Genomic DNA, 22,966 nt, shown 5'->3' on the forward strand with positions numbered 1-22,966 from the left:
GAGGTGATATCTCATTGTAGTTTTGATTTGCATTTCCCTGATAGTTAGTGATTTTGAACATCTTTTCATGTGTCTGTTGGCCATCTGTATATCTTCTTTGGAGAAATGTCTGTTCAGGTCTTTTGCCCATTTTTTAATTGGGTTGGTAGTTTTGTTGTTGAGATGCATGAGTTCTTTATATATTTTGGAGATTAAGCCCTTATCAGATGTATGGTTTGCAAATATCTTCTCCCAATTGGTAGGTTGTCTTTTCGTTTTGTTGATGGTTTCCTTTGCTGTGCAGAAGCTTTTAGTTTGATGTAGTCCCATTTGTTTATTTTTTCTATTGTTTCTCTTGCCCGGTCAGATGTGGTGTTTGAAAAGATGTTGCTAAGACTGATGTCGAAGAGCGTACTGCCTATGTTTTCTTCTAGAACTTTCACAGTTTCAGGTCTTACATTCAAGTCTTTAATCCATTTGGAGTTAATTTTTGTGTATGGTGTAAGGTAAGAGTCTACTTTCATTTTTGCATATGGCTATCCAGTTTTCCCAACACCATTTGTTGAAGAGACTTTCTTTTCCCCATTGTATGTTCTTGGCTCCTTTGTCAAAGATTAGCTGTCCATAGATGTGTGGGTTTATTTCTGGGCTTTCGATTCTATTCCATTGATCTGTGTGTCTGTTTTTGTGCCAGTACCATGCTGTTTTGGTTACTATAGCTTTGTAGTATATTTTGAAATCAGGGAGTGTGATACCTCCAGCTTTGTTCTTTTTCTCAGGATTCCTTTAGCTATTCGGGGTCTTTTGTTGTTCCATATAAATTTTAGGATTCTTTGTTCTATTTCTGTGAAAAATGTTGTTGGAACTTTGATAGGGATTGCATTGAATCTATAGATGGCTTTAGGAAGTATGGACATCTTAACTATGTTAATTCTTCCAATCCAAGAGCACGGAATATCTTTCCATTTCTTTGTGTCTTCTTCAATTTCTTTCAGAAATGTTTTATAGTTTTCGTGTACAGATCTTTCACCTCTTTGGTTAAGTTTATTCCTAGGTATTTTATTCTTTTTGTTGCAATTGTAAATGGGATGGTATTCTGAATTTCTCTTTCTGCTACTTCGTTGTTAGTGTACAGAAATGCAACTGATTTTTGTATGTTGATTTTGTATCCTGCAACTTTCCCATATTCGTTTATTACTTCTAAAAGTTTTCTGGTGGATTCTTTAGGGTTTTCTATATATAAAATCATGTCATCTGCAAATAGTGACAGTTTCACTTCTTCCTTTCCAATTTGGATCCCTTTTATTTCTTTCTCTTGCCTGATTGCTCTGGCTAGGACTTCCAATACTATGTTAAATAGGAGTGGTGACAGTGGGAATCCTTGTCTGGTTCCTGTTCTTAGAGGGATGGCTTTCAGTTTTTCACCATTGAGGATGATATTAGCTGTGGGTTTCTCATATATGGTCTTTATTATGTTGAGGTACTTTCCTTCTATACCCATTTTATTCAGAGTTTTTATCATAAATGGATGCTGGATCTTGTCAAATGCTTTCTCTGCATCTATTGAGATGATCATGTGATTTTTGTTCTTCATTTTATTAATGTGGTGTATTACGTTGATTGATTTGCGAATGTTAAACCATCCCTGCATACCTGGAATAAATCCCACTTGATCATGGTGTATAATCTTTTAACGTATTGTTGTATGCGATTTGCTAGTATTTTGTTGAGGATTTTCGCATCGATGTTCATCAGTGATATTGGCCTGTAATTTTCTTTTTTGTGTTGTCCTTGTCTGGTTTTGGTATCAGGGTAATGTCAGCTTCGTAGAATGAGTTAGGAGCTTCCCCCTCCTCAATTTTTTGGAAGAGTTTGAGAAGGATAGGTATTAAGTCTTCTTTGAATGTTTGGTAGAATTCACCAGGGAAGCCGTCTGGTCCTGGACTTTTATTTTTGGGGAGGTTTTTGATTACTGTTTCGATCTCCTCACTGGTGATTGGTCTATTCAAATTCTCTACTTCTTCTTGATCCAGTTTTGGAAGATTGTATGATTCTAAGAATTTATCCATTTCTTCCAGATTGTCGAATTGGTTGGCATATAGTTTTTCATAGTATTCTCTTATAATCTTTTGTGTTTCTGAGGTGTCTGTTGTAACCTCTCCTCTTTCATTTCTGATTTTACTTATTTGTGCCTTCTCTCTTTTTTTCTTGGTGAGTCTAGCTAAAGGTTTGTCTATTTTGTTGATCTTTTCAAAGAACCAGCTCTTGGTTTTATTAATTTTTTTTATTGTTTTTGGTCTCTATTTCATTTATTTCTGCTCTGTTTTTTATTATTTCCCTTCTTCTACTGATTTTGGGCTTTGTTTGTTCTTCTTTTTCCAGTTCCTTTAGGTGCATTGTTAGATTGTTTATTTGAGATTTTTCTTGTTTGTTGAGATAGGCCTGTATTGCTATAAACTTCCCTCTTAGAACCGCTTTTGCTGTATCCCATAAATTCTGGTATGTCGTATTTTCATTTTCATTTGTCTCCAGGTATTTTTTGATTTCTTCTTTGATTTCTTCATTAACCCAGTCGTTGTTCAGTAGCATTTTGTTTAATCTCCATGTATTTGTGGCTTTTCTGATTTTCTTCCTATAGTTGATTTCTAGTTTCATGCCTTTGTGGTCAGAAAAGATGCTTGGTATTATTTCAATCTTCTTAAATTTATGGAGACTTGTTTTGTGGCCTAATATGTGATCAATCCTGGAGAACGTTCCATGTGCATTTGAAAAGAACGTGTATTCTTCGGTTTTTGGATGGAATTCAGCAGATTTCTCAGCAGAAACTTTACAGGCTAAGAGAGAATGGAATGATATATTCAAAATACTGAAAGACAAAAACTTTCAGCCAAGAATACTCTGTCCAGCGAAACTATCCTTCAGATATGATGGAGAAACAAAAGCATTCCCAGATAAACAAAAGCTGAGGGAGTTCATCGCCACTAGACCTGCCTTACAAGAAATGCTGAAGGAAGGCCTCCTACCTGAAACAAAAAGGCAATGGTTTACAAAGCTTTGAGCAAGGAGAGAAATAGACAAAATCAGAAAATTGCAGCTGTCTATAAAAACAGGTTAGCAAACACTTAATTTTAACATAAAAGATAAGGGGAGTGAAAGCATCAAAAATATACACTTCAATTTAGTCACAAACTCACACCACAAAACAGAATAATTTGTGACCACAGTAACTCGGGGGCGGGGAGAGGAAAGGGATGGAACCTACTTAGGCTAATGGAGATAAGAGGTTATCAGAAAATGGAATGTCTCATCTAGAAGATCTTTTATACAAACCTCATGATAACCACTAAACAAAAAATCAGAGCCACAGCTCATAAATAAAGAAAAAACTGAGAAAACCATCACGGAAAACCACCAAACTGAAACAGCAGTCAGAAATACAAGGGAAGAGAAACAATGGAAATATAGAACAACTGGAAAACAAGAAATAAAATGGCAGTATAATGCCCTCATATGTCAAAAATCACTCTAAATGTAAATGGATTTAATTCTCCAATCAAAAGACATAGAATAGCTGGATGGATTAAAAAAGAAGACGCAACAATATGCTGCCTCCAGGAATTATATCAGACAAAGCAGACTTCAAGATAAAAAACTCAATGGGAGACAAAGTGGAACAGTATATGATGATAAAAGGGACATTCCACCAAGAGGACATAATACTTATGAATATTTATGCACCTTAACACAGGAGCACCAAAGTATATAAAGCAACTATTAACAGACCTAAAAGGAGAAATTAACAGCAACACAATAATAGTAGGGGACCTCAACACCCCCCAACTATCACATCAATGGATAGATGATCCAAACAGAAAGTCACCGAGGAAATTGTATATTTAAATGAGACCCTAGATCAGGCAGACTTGACAGATATATAGAGAGCATTCCATCCAAAAACAGCAGAATACACATTCTTCTCAAGTGCACATTGAACATTCTCAAAGTTAGACCATGTGTTGGGAAATAAGGCAAGCCCCAGCAAATTTAAGAAGATTGAAGTTATATCAAGCATCTTTTCCAGCCACAATGCTTTGAAACTAGAAATCAACTACAAGGAAAAAACTGGAAAAGTCACAAATATGTGGAGACTAAACAAAATGCTACTGAACAACCATTGGATCAATGAAGAAATCAAAGGAGAAATAAAAAATATCTAGAGACAGGGGCTAGCCCAGTGGCGTAGTGGTTGGGTTCACATGCTGCGCTTCAGTGGCCCGGGGTTCGCGGGTTCAGATCCCAGGCATGGACCTGTGCACTGTTTATCAAGCCATGCTGTGGCAGGCGTCCCACATATAAAGTAGAGGAGGATGGACACAGAAGTTAGCCCAGGGCCAGTCTTCCTCAGCAGACAGAGGAGGGTTAGCAACAGATGTTTGCTCAGGGCTAATCTTCCTCCCCCCAAAGTATATATATATATCTAGAGACAAATGAAAATGAAAATACATCATACCAACTCTTATGGGATACAGCAAAAGCGGTTCTAAGAGGGAAATTCATAGCAATACAGGCACACCTCTTCCAACAAGAAAAATCTCAGGGGCTGGCCCCGTGGCTTAGTGGTTAAGTGCACGCGCTCTGCTGCTGGCAGCCCGGGTTCGGATCCCGGGCGCGCACTGATGCACTGCTTCTCTGGCCATACTGAGGCCGTGTCCCACATACAGCAACTAGAAGGATGTGCAGCTATGACATACAACTATATACTGGGGCTCTGGGGGAAAAATAAATAAATAAAAATTATTAAAAAAAACAAAAAAAAAAAGAAAAATCTCAAATAAGTAATCTTAAACTATACCTAACAGAACTAGAAAAAGAAGAAACAAAGACCAAAGTCAGTGGAAGGAGGGAAATAATAAAAATTAGAGCAGAAATAAATGAAATAGAGACTAAAAAAACAGTAGAAAGGATCAATGAAACTAAGAGCTAGTTCTTTGAGAAGATAAACAAAATTGACAAACCCTTAGCCAAACTCACTAAGAAAAAAGGAGAGAAGGCTCAAATAAATAAAATTAGAAATGAAAGAGGAGAAATTACAGCAAATACCACAGAAGTACAAAGGATTTTAAGAGAATACTATGAAAAACTATACGCCAACAAATTGGATAACCTAGAAGAAATGGATCAATTCTTAGACTCATATAACCTCACAAAACTGAATCAATAAGAAATAGAGAATCTGAATAGACCAATCACAAGTAAAGAGATTGAGGCAGTAATCAAAAACCTCCCAAAAAACAAAAAGTCCAGGACTAGATGGCTTCACTGGATAATTCTACCAAACATTCAAAGAAGATGAATACCTATCTTTCTCAAACTATTCCTAAAAAACTGAAGAAGACGGAATGCTTCCTAACTCATTCTATGAAGCCAACATTACCCTGCTACCAAAACCAGACAAGGACAACACAAATTGAATACAAGAATTTGTGTTGAGAATACAACATACAAGAATACAGTTGCAACAAAAACAATAAAATATCTAGGAATAAATTTAACCAAGGAGGTGAAAGACCTATACACTGAAAACTCTAAGACATTATTGAAAGAAATCAAAGATGACATAAATAAATGGAAAGATATTCCGTACTCATGGATTGGAAGTATAAACATAGTTAAAATGTCCATATTACCTAAAGCAATCTACAGATTCAGTGCAATCCCAATCAGAATCCCAGTGACATTCATCACAGAAGTAGAACAAAGAATCCTAAAATTCATATGTAACAGCAAAAGATCTCGAATAGCCAAAGCAGTCCTGAGAAAAAAGAACAAAGCTGGAGGCATCACAATCCCTGACTTCAAAATGTACTGCAAAGCTACAGTAATCAAAACAGCATGATACTGGCACAAAAACAGACACACAGATCAATGGAACAGAATTGAGAGCCCAGAAATAAAACCATACATCTATGGACTGCTAATCTTCGACAAAGGAGCCAAGAACATACAATGGAGAAAGGGAAGTCTCTTCAATAAATAGTGTTGGGAAAACTGGACAGCCACATACAAAAAAGTGAAAGTAGATCGTTATCTTATACCATACACAAAAATTAACTCAAAATAGATTAAAGACTTGAGTGTAAGACTTGAAATCATAAAATTCTAGAAGAAAATATAGGCAGTACACTCTTTGACATTGGTCCTAGCAGCATCTTTTCAAATACCATGTCTACTCAGGCAAGGGAAACAAAAAAAATAATAAATGGGACTGCATCAGACTGAAAAGCTTCTTCAAGGCAAAGGAAACCATGAACAAAATGAAAAGACAACCCACCAACTGGGAGAAAATATTTGCAAATCATATATCTGACAAGGGGGTAATTTCCAAAATATATAAAGAGCTCATACAACTTAACAACAAAAAAACAAACAACCCAATCAAAAACTGGGCAGAGGATGTGAACAGACGTTTTTCCAAAGAAGATGTACACATGGCCAACACGCACATGAAAAGATGTTCAATATCACTAATTATGAGGGAAATAATTATTATAGTATATAATTATATATAATAAATATTATATATTATAATTTATATATTATTATATATTATATTCATTTATATTTGTATTATGCATATATTTATAGTTATTATAGTTATATATTATATAGTTATATATAAATATATAATTATAATTATAACATATAAATATATATTTAATATGTAATTATATATAATATAATTATATATAATTTATAGTATATAATTATTATAATATTATAATTATTAGTGAAATGCAAATCAAAACTACAATGAGGTATCATCTTATACCTATCAGAATGGCTGTAAATACCGAGACAAAAAAACAAATTTTGGAGAGCATGTGGAGAAAAGGGAACCCTCATACACTGCTGGTGGGAATACAAACTGGTACAGTGACTATGGAAGACAGTATGGAGATTTCTCAAAAAATTAAAAATAGAAGTACCATATGATCCAGCTCTCCCACTACTGGGTATCTATCCAAAGAACTTGAAATCAACAATTTAAAGAGATTTATGCATCCCTATGTTCATTGCAGCACTATTCACAATAGCCCAGATGTGGAAGCAAGCCAAGTGCCCATCAACTGATGAATGAATAAAGAAGATGTGGTATATATATACAGTGGGAATACTACTCAGCTGTAAAAAAAGACAAAATTGTCCCATTTGCAACAATATGGATGGACCTTGAGGGTATTATGTTAAGTGAAATAAGCCAGATAGAGAAAGACAAACACGGCATGATTTCACTTGTATGTGGAAGGTAAACAAACACATAAAGAGAACATGTTAGTGGTTACCAGAGGGGAAGGGGGTGGGAGGGTGGGCAAAAGGGGTAAAGGGACACATATGTGTGGTGACAGATAAAAATTAGACTATTGGTGGTGAGCACAATGCAGTCTATACAGAAAGTGATAAATAATAATGTACAGCTGAAATTACACAATGTTATAAACCATTATGGCCTCAATAAAATAATTAAAAAGAAAAGAACACAGATGTTCTAAGAAGAAGAAAAATATTGGAACACTGTCAGAACAATATAAAAAAAAAATTAGGTATGAATGAATTAGGCAAAATGACTAGTTCAGGTAAAAGTAAAAGGTATTTATTCCTTATTTATTTCACATTTTAGGGAGAAAAGTTCATATCAGTTTCATTCAGTCATCTTTCTTTTATTGCTGCCACTGTCTTAATTTAAGCCCCATTGCTTATGCTGTTTTAACCAAACACAAAGAACGATCAATCATTTAACACACTTTTATTGCCATGTACTTAGCGCTTTGTTTAGTATTGTGGGTAAAAGATGAGTGAGAGGGAGAACCTTTGCAAAGGAGTTGTTCTGAACCCCTGCAAAACACTTGGCATTATCAAAAACAAGAGTAGTAAAACTATTTTATAAATATATTACGTTTATTTAACAGAATCTTTGGCATGTCTTCACCAATTTATCACATATAAATGAAGAAACTAAGGCTTCAAAAGACTGAATGATTGATCATCAGTCATCAGATTGGCAGCTAGGACTGAGCATCCTATTCTGGTATTCTTCCTTCTATACCTTATTGCCTGCATGATATCGTCAAAGAGAGGTATTATCAGTCTGCAAGTATTTGTTAAATTTCTTCTATCCTGAGATATGTATGATTTTTGTCTTCAAAGAGCTTACATCACAATTGGAAAGCTAGGACTAATCAATAAGTTATTCTACACTATACAACAAAATTAAATTATTGAAAGTATGAGCAGAAAGTGCTCTTTAATTCAGAGTTTGTCTATGAGGGTCCTTGGTGTATCTCTTACAAAGTTGGTATTTACAGGGTGATGATGGCTATAATTTTGTTTCTTATATGTAAACATTTAACTTCACTATTTTAATAAAAGTTTCATTGCTATCTTATAAAAAATTACTGTCATCATTCCTGTGAGTTGCTAGGGTTTTTTAATTTTGTTTATTTAGTTTTTGACTTTCGATGGAACGGATATTGTTTGATTGATTGTTTTGGGGGTTTTAGTTTAGGGTTTTTTGTAGTGGTTTATTGGCGTGGATATAGGAAATGGTTGTGGAATCATTTTTCCCACCTAACAGGCTAGAGGCCAAAGAGGCATAAGAGGAACTGATCTAACAGATATTGGGCAAGATGAGCCAAAACCACTTGTAACTATTTGTATACATGAGACAAAATGTTCAGGGAAGATCTAGCAGTGAAGTCTAAAAAAGAAATACAATGTTTCCGTGTTAACTTAAACCTCCTTTTCAGAACTTAAATCAGGTGGCTAATATGAAGTAAATTTATCATAAGATTTACTTCCCATCAGTAACAGATGTAGATATTAGGGAGTTGGAAACCTTGTGCTGCCTCGTGTGTCTCCTACGTTGTAGGCCCTCAATAAATGTTAATAAAATGGTATTTGCCAGTGTGGGTAAAATTTAGAATACAATCCATCATTAATAAACAATTCCTTATTTCTAGGCAGGATTATTTTAATATAATTCTAAATATCTATTTTTAGATCAAGGTTTATTAAAAGTGAATAACTTTCCCCAAGACAATAAAAGTAAAAAATTGTTTTGCAAGCTAATTAGCTATAGTGGTTGATAAATACTCTTCTCCATTTGACATATTGAGGCATTTTGTTTATGTCTCAAAAGGCTGCACATAGATGGTTACAGTTGACAGCTGTTATACCACTAATAAGATTAAAGTAAAGAAATTAGTTGTGTCGACTTTAATCTGGTGTTTAACACTGCAAACCACCTGGGGTCTTCTCCACAGCCAACATATTTAATTGTGAATTTAAAATTACATAACCAGATCCTACTTAAGAACATATCTAAAAACTTGCTAATCATAACTGTCTTGTTATAAAGTTTAGCACTAGAGTTTAAAATAAATGTTTTAATTTGATGCTCACCCTACATTTTTAAATGAATTATTGCACTAGAGTTTAAAATTAATGTTTTAATTTGATGCTCACTCTACATTTTTAAATGATTATTGTAATCTTTGAAACATAACACCTCAGTGGGAGATTAATTTTAGGAAATGCAGAAAGTTTAATTAGGTTGGTGCTTAAAATATATATGGTTTGCCATCTAAAATTATAATATGTCTGTGGAATAATTAAATTGCCTATTCTAATTGTACCAAATTCACCAGTTAAACAAAAACCCTTGAAATAACACATCTAGTTGAAGATTTCTTACTCCTTGCTCTGAGGCATCATTATAATTAAGAAAATTGTTTAATTTAAAAATTAATTTTGGTGTTATTAAAATGTTACATTGTAGAATATGATATGCAATGTAACAATCACTTGTGATTGTTACATTGAGTTTTGATGCAAATTGAAGTATAGGATGCATATAATTTGCATCCCCACAGTGTAGATTGTTTGGTCAGGCAGCATAATTAGCATCTCTTAAAGACCCCTGCCTTGAGCTGAGATTTGCTGTTCCTGGATGTTGGCTTCCCCACCATCCCTGACCACCCTAAGTGTTCTGGCATCAGAAAGGATGGAGCTGAAGGCAGGGAAGGCAGTGTGGGTTTACCCTACTCATCACAGTGCCAGTGGGAGAAATTTTCTTCTTCATCCACAGCTTGCACTGATCCAGATGTGCAATTATCCACTGCAAAAAAAAACCTCCCAAATTCTGTCACAAGTCCACCTTCTCTTTGGTCACAAAAATGTCAAAAAGAATAATCACTTCATTGTTAAATTTTCTGCATCATTATGTCTCCAAATTTCTTGCTGAGAAGACATTTTTCTTATTAATCAAGACTTTTTTATCTAGTTGTACTAATTTAATATCTTGTAATTTTATCAATAAAATAATAACACTTAAAGATGTCCATATATGCAAGACCACATACAGGACTTCTTGCAAATACATTTTCCATATCAAATACTGTTTTTCTCTACTTTTGTTGAATATATTTTATTCTTATCAGTACTGTATATCTAAGATATTTGGTACATTAGATCCAATGAACTTTATTAAAATGAGACTCCATTGGAAAATTTTTTCCATTGCCACCATAACTAACTTTATAAACGTAATCAGTTAACACTCTCTGTCAACAGTCTGTAAACACTCCATGTTGTTTTATAATTTGAAATTCACTGGTTCAATAATGTACACTAGAATCTTTACACTTTCTGTAGAGATGAGCTAAGAGATAGATCTGTTGCTTTCCTTTGTGTTTGTAAATAAGAGTGGATTTTACCTGTTTTAAAATTTTAAAGATCATAAACTTTCCACATGTTTTCTGAGCTGGGTAGTGTGATTTCCTTACCTCTTTTGGGTGAGGAAAAGAGTATTATATTCATTTATTGTGTTGGTCGGTGTATATTTTTGAGTTCATGCTATGGACCAGAAAGTGTTTTAGGTGCTTTAGATACATCGCGGAATGAAAGTTAATAAATGTGCAAAAGATTTGAGTAGATACTTCGCCAAAGAAGATATACAGATGGTAAATCGGTATATGAAAAGATGCTCAACATCATTAGGAAGTACAAATTAAAACCACAATAAGATACTTCGTCATTACCTATTAAAATTGCTTTAAAAACAGAACTCAGGGGGCTGGCCCAGTGGCATAGCAGTTAAGTTCACGCATTCCACTTTGGTGGCCTGGGCTTGGCTGGTTCGGATCCTGGGCATGGACCTACTCACTGCTCATCAAGCCGTGCTGAGGCGGCATCCCACATAGAAGAGCTACAACTCTACAACTATGATACACAACTATGTACTGGGGCTTTGGGGAGAAAAAAAGAAAAAATAAAAGAGAAAGATTGGCAATAGATGTTAGCACAGGGCCAATCTTCCTAAAAAAGAAACAGCACTCACGCTACCAAGTGCTGTTGAGCATGATACCAGCTCAAGACAAGGTTGACATGAGGGAAGCCATTGTAGAAAAGAAACCCTATTGTAACTTTGAATGACCCCTGACAAACTAACCCAGCTAGATATGCACCCTCCAGGAGATCTAACTGCTCTGTAGATTTTATGACCCCTGCTTGTGCACACACCTCCCAGCTGCGATAAGATGATGACTTTGTACTTTTGAGTTCCTTAGGAATGTGATGACCCCCAAACAGAGAGTCTATGCTGATAGCCATCATTAATAAAAACTGAAAGATCTGGTGTGGCACTCCCAGTCTGTAACACCCGAGAGTCAACATTCCTAACCTCCTCCCCTATAATCCACCAGCCTATATAGCTGCTGTAAGATTTTGTGCTCCCCTTAAGATGGTTCTTTGAGACATTAGTCAGCCATCTTCCCCCTTGCTAGCAAGCTGTAATAAACTGCCCTTTCTTTTCCACCATCTTGCCTCTTGACAATTGGCTTTTGTCTTGTGGTGAGCATATTGTGCCCTTTGTGTGGTAATAAGCATACAGAGCAATTGTAGTTCTCTTACACTAGCAGTGGAAATGCAAAATGATATAGCCACTTTGGAAAACAATGTGTAAATTTCTTGTAACGTTTAACATATGCTTACTATATGGCCCAGCAATCCCACTCCTAGATTGTTACCCCTGGGAAATAAAAAAATATGTTCTCACAAAAACCTGTAAATGAATATTTATAGCAGCTTTGTTCATAATCACCCCAAACTGGAAACAACCCAGATATTTTTCAACTGGTGAATGAATAAGCAATCCATAAGCATAGAAAATATCCATGCAATGAAATACTACTCAGAAATTAAAAGGAACAGACTACTAATGCATGCAACAACATGGATGAATCTCTATTGCGTTGTGCTAAGTGAAAGAAGCCAGGCTCAAAAGGCTACATATGGAATGATTCCATTTATATGACATTCTGAAAAAGGCAAAACTATAGAAATAGAAAACAGATATATGAATGACAGGGGTTGGGAGAGGAGCTGACTAGAAAGGAGCTGCCCAGGGGAGTTTTGGGAGGTGAGGGTTCTATTATCTTTCTTGTGATGGTGGTTTCACCACATTTGTCAAAACTCTGTACACTAAAAAGGGTGAATGTTAACTATGTATAAATTGTGCTTCAATTTTAAAAATTACATATTGAAAGAGCAGAAAGAGCGCATGATTTATAAGGGAAGGAAAATTAATCATCCAACTTTTCAATAGCAATGCTTTATTTCAGAAGAAAATGGAGTAACATTTTTAATATACTCTAGCAAAGAAGATATAAGCCAAGAACTTTATATCCAGCAAAACTGACCTTCCCTTATAAAAGGCACAGACACTTATCAGCATACAAGAACTCAGGGAATATTGTTCCCACAAGACCCTCCTAAGGAATCTAGTAGAGAACAAGCTTGAGACAAACAAATGACTGCAGATACATTTACATATGGACTGGTAGTGAGCATTAAATATATAATTATAGCACTAAAACTAAAGAAGATTAAGAGGGAGAGTATAGTATGAAATGAGTATATGTTCTGACAGTATAGCTTGTACGACCTCATTGGAAGTGATGAATGGGTATGGCATATGCCAAAATATTTTTAACTGTTTTTAGTAATCATAATTAGTGGTGGTACTGTTAATTTTATTATCCTGAAACTGTTATGTGTTGTAATATAGCATAAAGCAAATGAGAAATTATAGATATTCTAATTCTGTCATTCTTGGAGCCCTGGAAGACCAGGATTCTCGGTGTCAAAGAAAGGAGAGAGAGCTCCTCTCTCCTTTCCTCGTCTCCTATATAGACGAGTTTAAAGGAAAAAAATCCCTTAGTCCTGAATTTGAATCTGAAATATCAATGTAAATTCATAAGATATTTTAAGTAGGGGCAGGGTTCCTACCTCTGTTCATTCTAATGAGTGTTAAAAAGGAGAATAGTGGAAAATGTGATTAATTAATGTGTTAATGTATTCCACAGTTGTACATTCTTGTATATTCTGCTTGAAACAAGGAAGACAGTTGTCCCTTCCTTAGATGTCTCTGTGCTCAGCCAACTCTGTGCTGCACACTCTGAGGGCTCCAAAAAGGATAAATCAGGCAAGGACCTTACCTAGAAGTAACTTAGAGTAGTTATGTAATATAGAATAGAGTTTTCAGTGGTTTGACATGAGTCTCAGTTTTCAGCCTCTAGAATTGGCATATGCAGCTTTTAGATGGGCCACCTGCAGAGCCAGGCCTAGATTACAGGCCCCATTCTGTGAGGGGGCCACTCATTTGGTGGCTGCAATTAGGGCATTAGAATTCTAACTGCAGTTAGATCTCCCTAGTTTCAGATAATTATTTTTCATAATATCTAAAGAAGTTCTTTTCGTTTGGACATAATTTGAGAATGACAATGTGTGTGAACTATATACCATTTATTAAATGCTTAATGCAAACCAAATGTACTTAATAACTTATGATATGTATTGCGATTCTAGTTATAACATTGATTTCTCCCTTCCCTAAAGAACTGATATTACTCCAGGTCTGTGTGTTCTGGTTCAGTCTGGATAATCTTTCCTCAAACTAATTCTATGTCATTTGCTAACCATCCTCTGTATTTTGTGGGAATCTGTCCCTTTTCTACACTTACCCACATCAGGCCAATCGCTTTCTTATGTGAGAGCTGAAAGAGTAATTAGTGAAAATTCCAAATTTCTCTTTGCAGCTGTATGAATAACGTGACTATGATACTTGCTGTGCCTACTTGTTACAGAATTTTATTCTGCAGGAAGGGAAAGCTGTACACTCTCCCCCATGTATATAAACTATATACCATTTATTAAATGCTTAATGCAAGCCATTAAGCATTTGGTAAATTATAGTATGTATTGGGACTCTGGTTTTAAAATGCCAGTGGTAGTTGTTTTAAAATGAGTTGTCTGCCCTCTTGACACTGGTGTAAGACAGTGGATTTTGGTGAACAGTGCTTTCTGAAAAGTCTTAACCACTGCAGACTGCAAGGATATAAACTATATACTTCCTAAGTTATATTATCAAGTCCTCTTAGGCTGCAACCACCTAGGGCTTTTCTGTTTAACTATTTCATAATTTCTTAGGTAATGATCTTACTATCTGAGGTGTACTACACTTGCATTCTGTTACTATCCTTTTTGTGTGTAAATATGTTCCTGTACTTATTGCCAGACTACTCAGTTTTGTGATGCCATTTCTGTCCTGTGTTTTTCAGAGGAAACATTTTCAGTGAGAAGACACTGACACAAGATCGACTTTTGTAGTCATGATTATTTGAGGCAGAAAGCCTTTATCTCAACCCAGCCACAGTGTACTTTTGACAGAGGGACAGTAAGATTTTCAAGTCTTCTTAGAAGAAACTTTTAAAATCTGGGGCTTTCTGTTTGATGTTAAAAAGTACTTCCAGTCGTTTGAGTTTTAAATTACAGAGAAAGCTCCTTGGGCAGACCACCCAGGCTGGGTTCAAAGAAGTGATCTTTCTAAGACAGGTGCTCTTCAAATAGAGGTTGTCTTTCAAACAAGTTTTACGGAGTGGACAAGTTTTTCCTGACCCAGAGATTTTTGGTCCCCCTCCTTTTTTTCTCATCAGAAAGTAGTTTCTTTGTGGAAGTTTCTTGGGGGAGTTTTGTGAGCATAAGATAATATAGATGCACATTCCATGCTTTACCAGTAATGCATTTTCTGTAATGTAAGGCACAGAGAACATTAGGACAAAATCCTATGTGTTGTTTGCTTTTTTATATGTATGTTTAATTATGCCTTATGATAATTGACAAAAGATTTTAGACAAGTTGTAGAGATTTTATTGAATAAAAAAGAAAAATAGAAATTAAAAATCAAGGCTATAAAAATTATAGATCAAAATCAAAAGGAAAACAGGATACAATTATAAAGCTGTAAGGTTCCACACATCATTCTAAATGTAGTACCCTCCTCTTTTTTAAGCCTTTAGAGATCTACAATTTTATATATTAATCCTACTATACAGCTACAATACACAAAATGTGATATTGGCACAATGCTTGACAAAATTATCAGTTAGACTAGGAAACCAGGGAATATATCCTTTATACAGTTATGATAAAGGTGGCATTTCAAACCAGTAGAGAAAAAGTGGATTATTCAGTAACCTCTTTGGGAGGGAAATAAATTTAGGCTTCTGCCTCACACCATACACCAAAATAAATTCTAAATGATTTGATAGTGAATTATAAAACCATAAAATTACCACACCCAGTGATAATTCAAGGAAAAAAAAATCAAATGGCTAGATAAAAATGTATAATTACCTCATCTCGTAGTGAAAAAGAACTTTTTTTTTTTTTGTGAAGAGGACCAGCCCTGAGCTAACATCCAATGCCAATCCTCCTCTTTTTTTGCTGAGGAAGACTGGCCCTGGGCTAACATTCGTGCCCATCTTCCTCTACTTTATATGGGACGCCGCCACAGCATGGCTTGACAAGTAGTGCGTCGGTGCGCGCCTGGGATCCAAACCGGCGAACCCCGGGCTGCCGCAGCGGAGCGTGCACACTTAACCGCTTGTGCCACGGGGCCGGCCCGTGAAGAAGAACTTTTTAAAGGATAAGAGGAAGGGAAGAGAAAAATAAAACCATAAAGAAAAAATTGTTATACTACATAAAATTGTTTAGTTTCAGTACATAAAAAATATCTTAAAAATAACATAAGCAAAATGAAAGGCAATAGGTAAACTGGAAAAAATATTAACAACGTATATTAGCCCTTTGTTATGTTTATAATGAGAGGATCCTTATAAATCATTAAGCAAAAGATGAAAACCTCCCAAAAAAATTTTAAGTAAAGGACATGAATAATTAACAAAAAGATAAGTGACAACTTTATTTTGAAAAAAATAAACCCCTACCTTATACCTTATCCCACAATCAATTTTGTATCATGGATTTAAATGTAAAATCTATGAAAATATCAGAAGGAAATTTAAAAGAATATTTTTATAATCTTGAAGTGAGAAGGTTCTTCTAAGTCTGATGCAAAATCCAGATGTACCAAAGGAAAAGTTAGACAGATTTTATCAAATAAAAGTGAAAACATTCTTTATGACAAAAAAATAAAAGAAATTTAGATAAGCAACAAACTGGAAAGTTTATTTGCAGCATACAGTGATCAAAGGTTAACATCTTTATTATCGGTAAAGAGTCTTATAAATCAATAAGAAGAAGACGACCTCGCCCAATAGAAAAATGGCTAAAAGGTTCACAGTGATAATTCAAGAAAATATAAAAATGCACATGGCTGGGGCCAGCCACGTGGCTTAGAGGTTAAGTGCGTGCGCTCCGCTACTGGCAGCCCGGGTTCGGATCCAGGGCGCGCACTGACGCACCGCTTCTCTGGCCATGCTGAGGCGGCATCCCACATACAGCAGCTAGTAGGATGTGCAGCTATGCATACAACTATCTACTGGGGCTTTGGGGAAAAAAAGGAAGAGGATTGGCAATAGATGTTAGCTAAGAGCCGGTCTTCCTCAGCAAAAGAGGAGGATTGGCATGGATGTTAGCTCAGGGCTGATCTTCCTCACAAAAAAAGAAAAAAAATGCACATGGCTAATAAGTGCATGAAAAACTCTTTAGTGACACTAGTAATAAGAGAAATGCAACCTTGAAAAATACCATTTTTAACTGTCTAACTGGTAAAGATTTTTTAAAATGAGATTATCCAGTGTTGGTAAAAGCATAGAGAAACTCTTTTTCTGGGAGTATAAATAGGTTTAAAATATTTTCTTCTGGGGGGCAATTTGGATTTGGCAGTATCTATCAAAAATCTTAAAAATGTTCATGTCCTTTGACCCAAATTATCATTACTAGACACTTGTCTTAAGGAAGCAGAATGATTTGTTCAGTACAGCTGGTGTGAACATGGGTTGTGCTGTTGAGCACATCCTATGTTTGCAGAGTTCCCAAGCATAGAAAGTGGTCCTCCCACTATAGAAGCTGAGAATGCCAGATATTTGCTTCCCAGTCTTCATTGTGTCTAGGATATAGGCTTGTGACTTAGGCTTCACAACCCAGCATACCCATTCCAGACTTTTACTCTGAAGATAATGAAGTAAAGAAGTAAGGACATCCCAGACTCTATTCTTTTGATGATTGGAGGCAGGTGCATCTAGTGTGCAAAGTCACAGCGTGAGTTCAAGCTGTGGCATATGGCACCCAGTGGTTTTTTCAGCAGATCACTTTGGTGGTGTGTGATTTGGGTATTGGTCCTGGCAGTGTAACTTGTACACCTGTGTTTTATGAGTCCTGTGATATACCCAATAACTTATCAGTTAATTTCCTTTCTGTTTAAACTAACCAGAGCTTTCTTCCTATGTCTTGTAACTAAGAACTCTGTTAAAACAGCATTATTTATAACACTGAAAATTAGACACAATAGTAAGGGATTGGTTGAAGTAAAATTTTATATTCATGGGATGACACTGTTCAGCCTTTTAAAATGGTGCGATATTTCTCAATTTAAGTATTTTAATCAGAAAAGGAATTTAGAATAAGACAGTAGATGCTTACAAAATTGTTGGAAGAGGTTCTAGACCTGGATTGACTCCAAAACAATACCAAACATATCCACTGGGGGTGCTGCTCCCTCTGAGGCCAACATAAGTAAGGAAGAAAATAAGCTAATGCCACACACAACTCTCTCTCACACCTGGGAAACCACAGAATGGGTACCTGAAGCTGCAGATCAGAGATTATGAAATCAAATCAAGTAGCACAGGTTATCCCACTGGTTCTTGACACCCAGAAGCTGGAAAATAGAACCTGGAATGCTGCTGCAGGAAAACCTGACATTTCCAAACCTTGCTTAATAGCAGCAATAGCCAAGAGACACAGGAAGATGGACTTCATTCATTCAGCCTCCAAATCTTGTATGATACTATTTGTGTAGGCAGAAAAAACTCTTGCATATGCATCGACTATCTCTGGAAGGATATGTAAACTAGTAACCATGGTGATTTCTAAGGTGGGAAATTGAGTGGCTGATGGACATAAATAAGAGGGAGATGTTTTTCACCATATACCCTTTTTTGTGTATATTGTACTATGGTCATCATTCCTATTCAAAAAGTTACCAAATTAAATTTTAATATAATTTTAAATTTAAATTATTTTTATTAAATTATTTAAATTTAAATCAAAGCTCAGTAGTTTTTACTGTACTCCAAAGGAACACACTCCCAGACCTCTGAGGAACCCTCAAAGCTCTTTGAGAGGAGGGAAGAGAGTAGGGCCCTGGGTCCCCCACTAAAATCAGAGTCAGAGCAGCTCTGATTTTATCTGTCCTATGGTTTAGCCTTCTGAGTAAGATTTTGTAAGCTTTTAGGCTTCTGAGTAAGACAGCATTCTGCTACTTTTTTAAAAAATTAAAGACCTGCGGGCCAGCCCAGTGGCATAAGAGTTAAGTTCGCACGCTCCGCTTCAGCAGCCCAGGGTTCATAGGTTTGGATCCCGGGCACGGACCTGCACACCACCCATCAAGCTGTGCTGTGGCGGCATCTCAGATATACTAAATAGAGGAAGATGGGCACAGATGTTACCTCACAAGAGCCGATCTTCCTCACAAGAAAAAAAAAATTGAAGACCAGTGTTACAGAAGATTAAATGTCATGGAGAAATATTCATTATGTATTTGTTAAATAAATATCTATTTATAATAATAGAAAAAAGACTGGAAGTACAAGTATCAAATTATCTCTTGATAGTTTTTTACTATTTCTTTGTGCTTCACTTTCCCAGATTTTTTACAATTATTTTTATAATCATAAATACATATTATTCATTAAATTAAAAAGAAAAGCACTGTTTTGCAAAATCTGTGTTATCTAATAAGTGAAATGGTGCTGATTTGCATTTATGAAGGATTTGCTTAGTAGAGCCTGCAGCCAATGTGTCATAAATGGGTTACCTGTGGGCCAAGGTTTTTCTGTACAGTCCTCAGGGATTGAGTGAGGCCAGATGGAGCTGAGCCTCCTCCCTGCTTCCTTCAACTTAGAGTCCTTTCATCGTTCATGCCAGTATACCATGAAAAAATTTGGCAAGCACTGTGCTTTATTAACCTGGGAATAATAGCTTCTATAGCATGCTTTAATTCGGTTTAGTTTATTAACATTTCGTTTGTGCCTTATTCATAACAAGAATAATAACATTAATAACCCTAATAAAGGCTATCATTTATTAAGTACTTAACCATGTGCCAGGCACTGCCCTAAGTATTTTACATCTATTATCTCATTTGATTCTCATTATGACCATGTGAAGCTTAGGTATTATTATGCCAGTTTTATAGGTGAGAAAATGGATGCTAAGATGTTAAATGAGTTAAGATGTTAAATGAGTAAGTTACTAAAATCTCAAATGACAGAACTGGGATTCTAACCTAGATATATCTTATTCCAGTGTCTCTACTCTTAACCAATATACTCTATTATGCCCAGTTTTCAGAACTGTCAATTGTGTGAAGCAAGGTACAACTATATCAGACAAACAGATGATTACAAATACAACAGGGGCTCTCTTCACCATTTCTCCCAGGACAGCATCAGCTCCATGAGGGCAGAGAGCCTCCATGAAGTCTTGTCCAACTAGCACAGTGCCTGGAAAATCCATTGGCACTTAGACATTTTTTGAGTGAATAAATTCACATGGTGGTTCTTAGACCTGTGCTTCTCAACTCTGGGCGCACACCAGAATTGCACATAGAGCTTTGGAAACACACAGATGTCTGGAGCTCACCCATCCCCCAGCTAGCATCTCTAGGAGAGGAACTCAGGCAAGTATATATTTTTAAAGATCTACAAGTGATTTCAATGCTCAGTCAAACTGTAGAGCCTCTATTCTAGAGCAGTGGCTCTCTGACTTGAAGGTACATCAGAATTACCTGCAGAATTTGTTAAAACACAAATTGCTGGATTTCAGCCCCAGAGTTTCTATTTAGTAGGTCTAGGGTGGAGCCTGAGAATTTGCATTTCTAAAACATTCCCAGTTGAAGTTGATGCTACTCATCCATGGGTTATACTTTAAGAATTATTGTCCTAGAGGACTGAGTGGACGGGACTAAATCAAAACATTTGTACATGGGACTTAAGCAGGAGATTTATTCAGGCTAGAATCAACATTGAACACTCAGGCAATACAGGTTTTAATAACAGTCTTCAGAGCACCCAGAAGAGTGCCCACTGAGTTTGTTGCTCCAAAAGTTTCTTTGAACAATGGCATATAATTTTTTTAATCCCTAAGAGAAAAACATCTCTTTGACCAGTTTGACCTTTGACTGTTGTACTCTCTAGGTCCTCCTCTGCAGTTCTTGTCTCACAGGGAAAGCCTCTAGTTCCTCCTCATGTGTGCTCCCTTCTTCCGTCACCTGCCCTTATCTTGGACCAGAAGATCTGGCAATGGAAGCTTTGACAGACCCTTTTTTCTGGGTTTATTCAAAGAATTCTAGATCTCAAAGTTCCTGGGTAATATCTAATCTTAGGTTATTAAGATATCAGATAGACTGGTAAATATGTTTCCACTGTCTGCTGCTGGAGCTAAGAAATTAATAAGAGGCTAGTATTAGGTACTAATGAAAACTGGGCTTTGGATAAAAATTATAAGCTTTTATGTCTAGCTGATGGTCCTTGCACCTAATAGTTTTAGCTTGATTTTTTGAGTGTCTTCCATCCCATGCCTCTTGCTTTTGTACTATTCATTTTATGTATTTTAAATTGTTTAGAGAAAAGCTGCTCAGGTTTTATAAATGGTATTTTTCTCCTTCTGTTAGGTCTCTCTGCAATGCAATCAATGTTTACAACCTCACCTGCAATAACTGTTCAGAAAACTGCACTGATGTTCTGTTTAGTAACAAGATTACCTTTTTAATGGACCTCCTGATACACCAGTTGACGGTATGTAACATTATTGCTTTGAGTTAGAAGCAGTTAAGTATTGAAACATATTCTCTGTGGAGAAAACTAAAGAATTTAGCTTATTTACTCTGCAGATGAAAAAGAGTAAAGATGAGTAGAAGAGTAAAATAGAGACTGGCAAAGAAACCTCTTAACTTGAAAATCTCATATTGGATTCTCCTAAGTTCCAATATTTAATGGATAATATACTTGTAACACTTGCCAAGATCACAAATTTATGTGGTTAGACTGAGGCTTTGGAATCAGCTGGACTCAAAGCCAAACCTCTGAAGCCACAGGCATGAGTGCTATAGAAGGGAAGAAAGCTGGGAAAGCCTCAGAACCTCTCTTGCCAGCTCAGTTAAAAGGGTTAGTTTAAAAAGGACTTTTTGATGGCCATTGATTTTTTTTTTTTTTTAAGCAAGAAACTCCTCTGTCAGAAAGGGACAAACGTGTTGTATTTCTGAAATAGGAACAAGCAGCCAATTGTAGCCTTAAATTTTACTTTAGTTCACAGATGTTGAAAGAGGTAAGCTCAGTATAATATCTAAAGGTTTAGGTCTGTCAACTGCAATCTCCAGAACACAGCCCTGGGGCCAGAAGTTTCCTGGTGAAGTTTCTGAGCCCCTGAGGTATTGGCACAAAATCGTTCTCAAGCTGCAAGTTTACAACATAGGAGATTTATTTTTCAGAACCGATTTACTTTTACTCAGCACATAGTTGTAATAGCTCTTCCTAAACTGCATGCCTTTTGCTGTCTTTCCTCCTCCATCTGGTTAATTTCTACACATTCTGTAGACCTTAACTGAGACATACTGGCACCTTCTTCACAAAACCTTCCCCAACCTGACTCTTTCCCCAAGTCCAGGTTAGGTGTTCTTCTTTTTTTTTTTTAATAATTTTATTTATTTATTTTCCCCCAAAGCCCCAGTAGATAGTTGTATGTCTTAGCTGCACATCCTTCTGGTTGCTGTATGTGGGACGCGGCCTCAGCATGGCCGGAGAAGCGGTGCGTGGGTGCGCACCCAGGATCCGACCCCGGGCCGCCAGCAGCGGAGCGCGCGCACTTAACCGCTAAGCCACGGGGCCGGCCCTAGCTATTCTTCTTAGGTGCTCTAGGCATTACATCTTTCATAGAATTAATCACGTTGAATTGTAATTAGCTATTTACTTGTTCATTTTCCCTACTAGCCATAAAATCAACAAGGACAGAAGGTAACTTATCACTCTTTCCAAGATCCTAACACAGGGCCTGACAGTAGATTCAGTATGTCGTTGATGAATATTTGAGTGACTAAATGGATCCCCATGTGTCTCAAGCTGAAAATCAGAAAGGGAATGATGAAGCCCTTGCAGGCAGGTGTACTGACAATGAGAGGGGACAGCAATGAGAGAGGACAAAGACACACACATAGAACTGTTGTTACACAGTTACAACAATGGCTCTTTATAGTGATGATACTGAGTCATCACTTGAGGGCTAAATTTGTTTTTATCTATAAAAGAAGGGATTAAAATATTGGTAGGACATTTTAGCAAAAAATTCTATCAGAAATAGTTGAAAGGCGAGGACAAGGAGAAAAGACTTAGCATTTGTTGTATGGCCTTGT

At 36.2% G+C, this 22,966-nt stretch overlaps 1 protein-coding gene across 7 annotated transcripts in view; it reads left to right on the top strand.

Moving 5' to 3' along the window:
- The window catches only part of SCAPER (S-phase cyclin A associated protein in the ER), a 439,244-nt gene that overhangs the window by 298,673 nt on the left and 117,605 nt on the right, over window positions 1-22,966 (top strand). For all 7 annotated transcript variants that reach the window (XM_014780959.2, XM_087428755.1, XM_087428754.1 and 4 more), the window contains one exon: window positions 21,233-21,356. In XM_014780959.2, coding sequence (XP_014636445.1) covers window positions 21,233-21,356 — 124 coding nt within the window. The remainder of the gene's footprint in view (window positions 1-21,232; window positions 21,357-22,966) is intronic.

This window comes from Ceratotherium simum, chromosome 3 (genome assembly GCF_057802395.1).
Source record: "Ceratotherium simum simum isolate JZ-2026a chromosome 3, ASM5780239v1, whole genome shotgun sequence".
Lineage (NCBI taxonomy): Eukaryota > Metazoa > Chordata > Mammalia > Perissodactyla > Rhinocerotidae > Ceratotherium > Ceratotherium simum.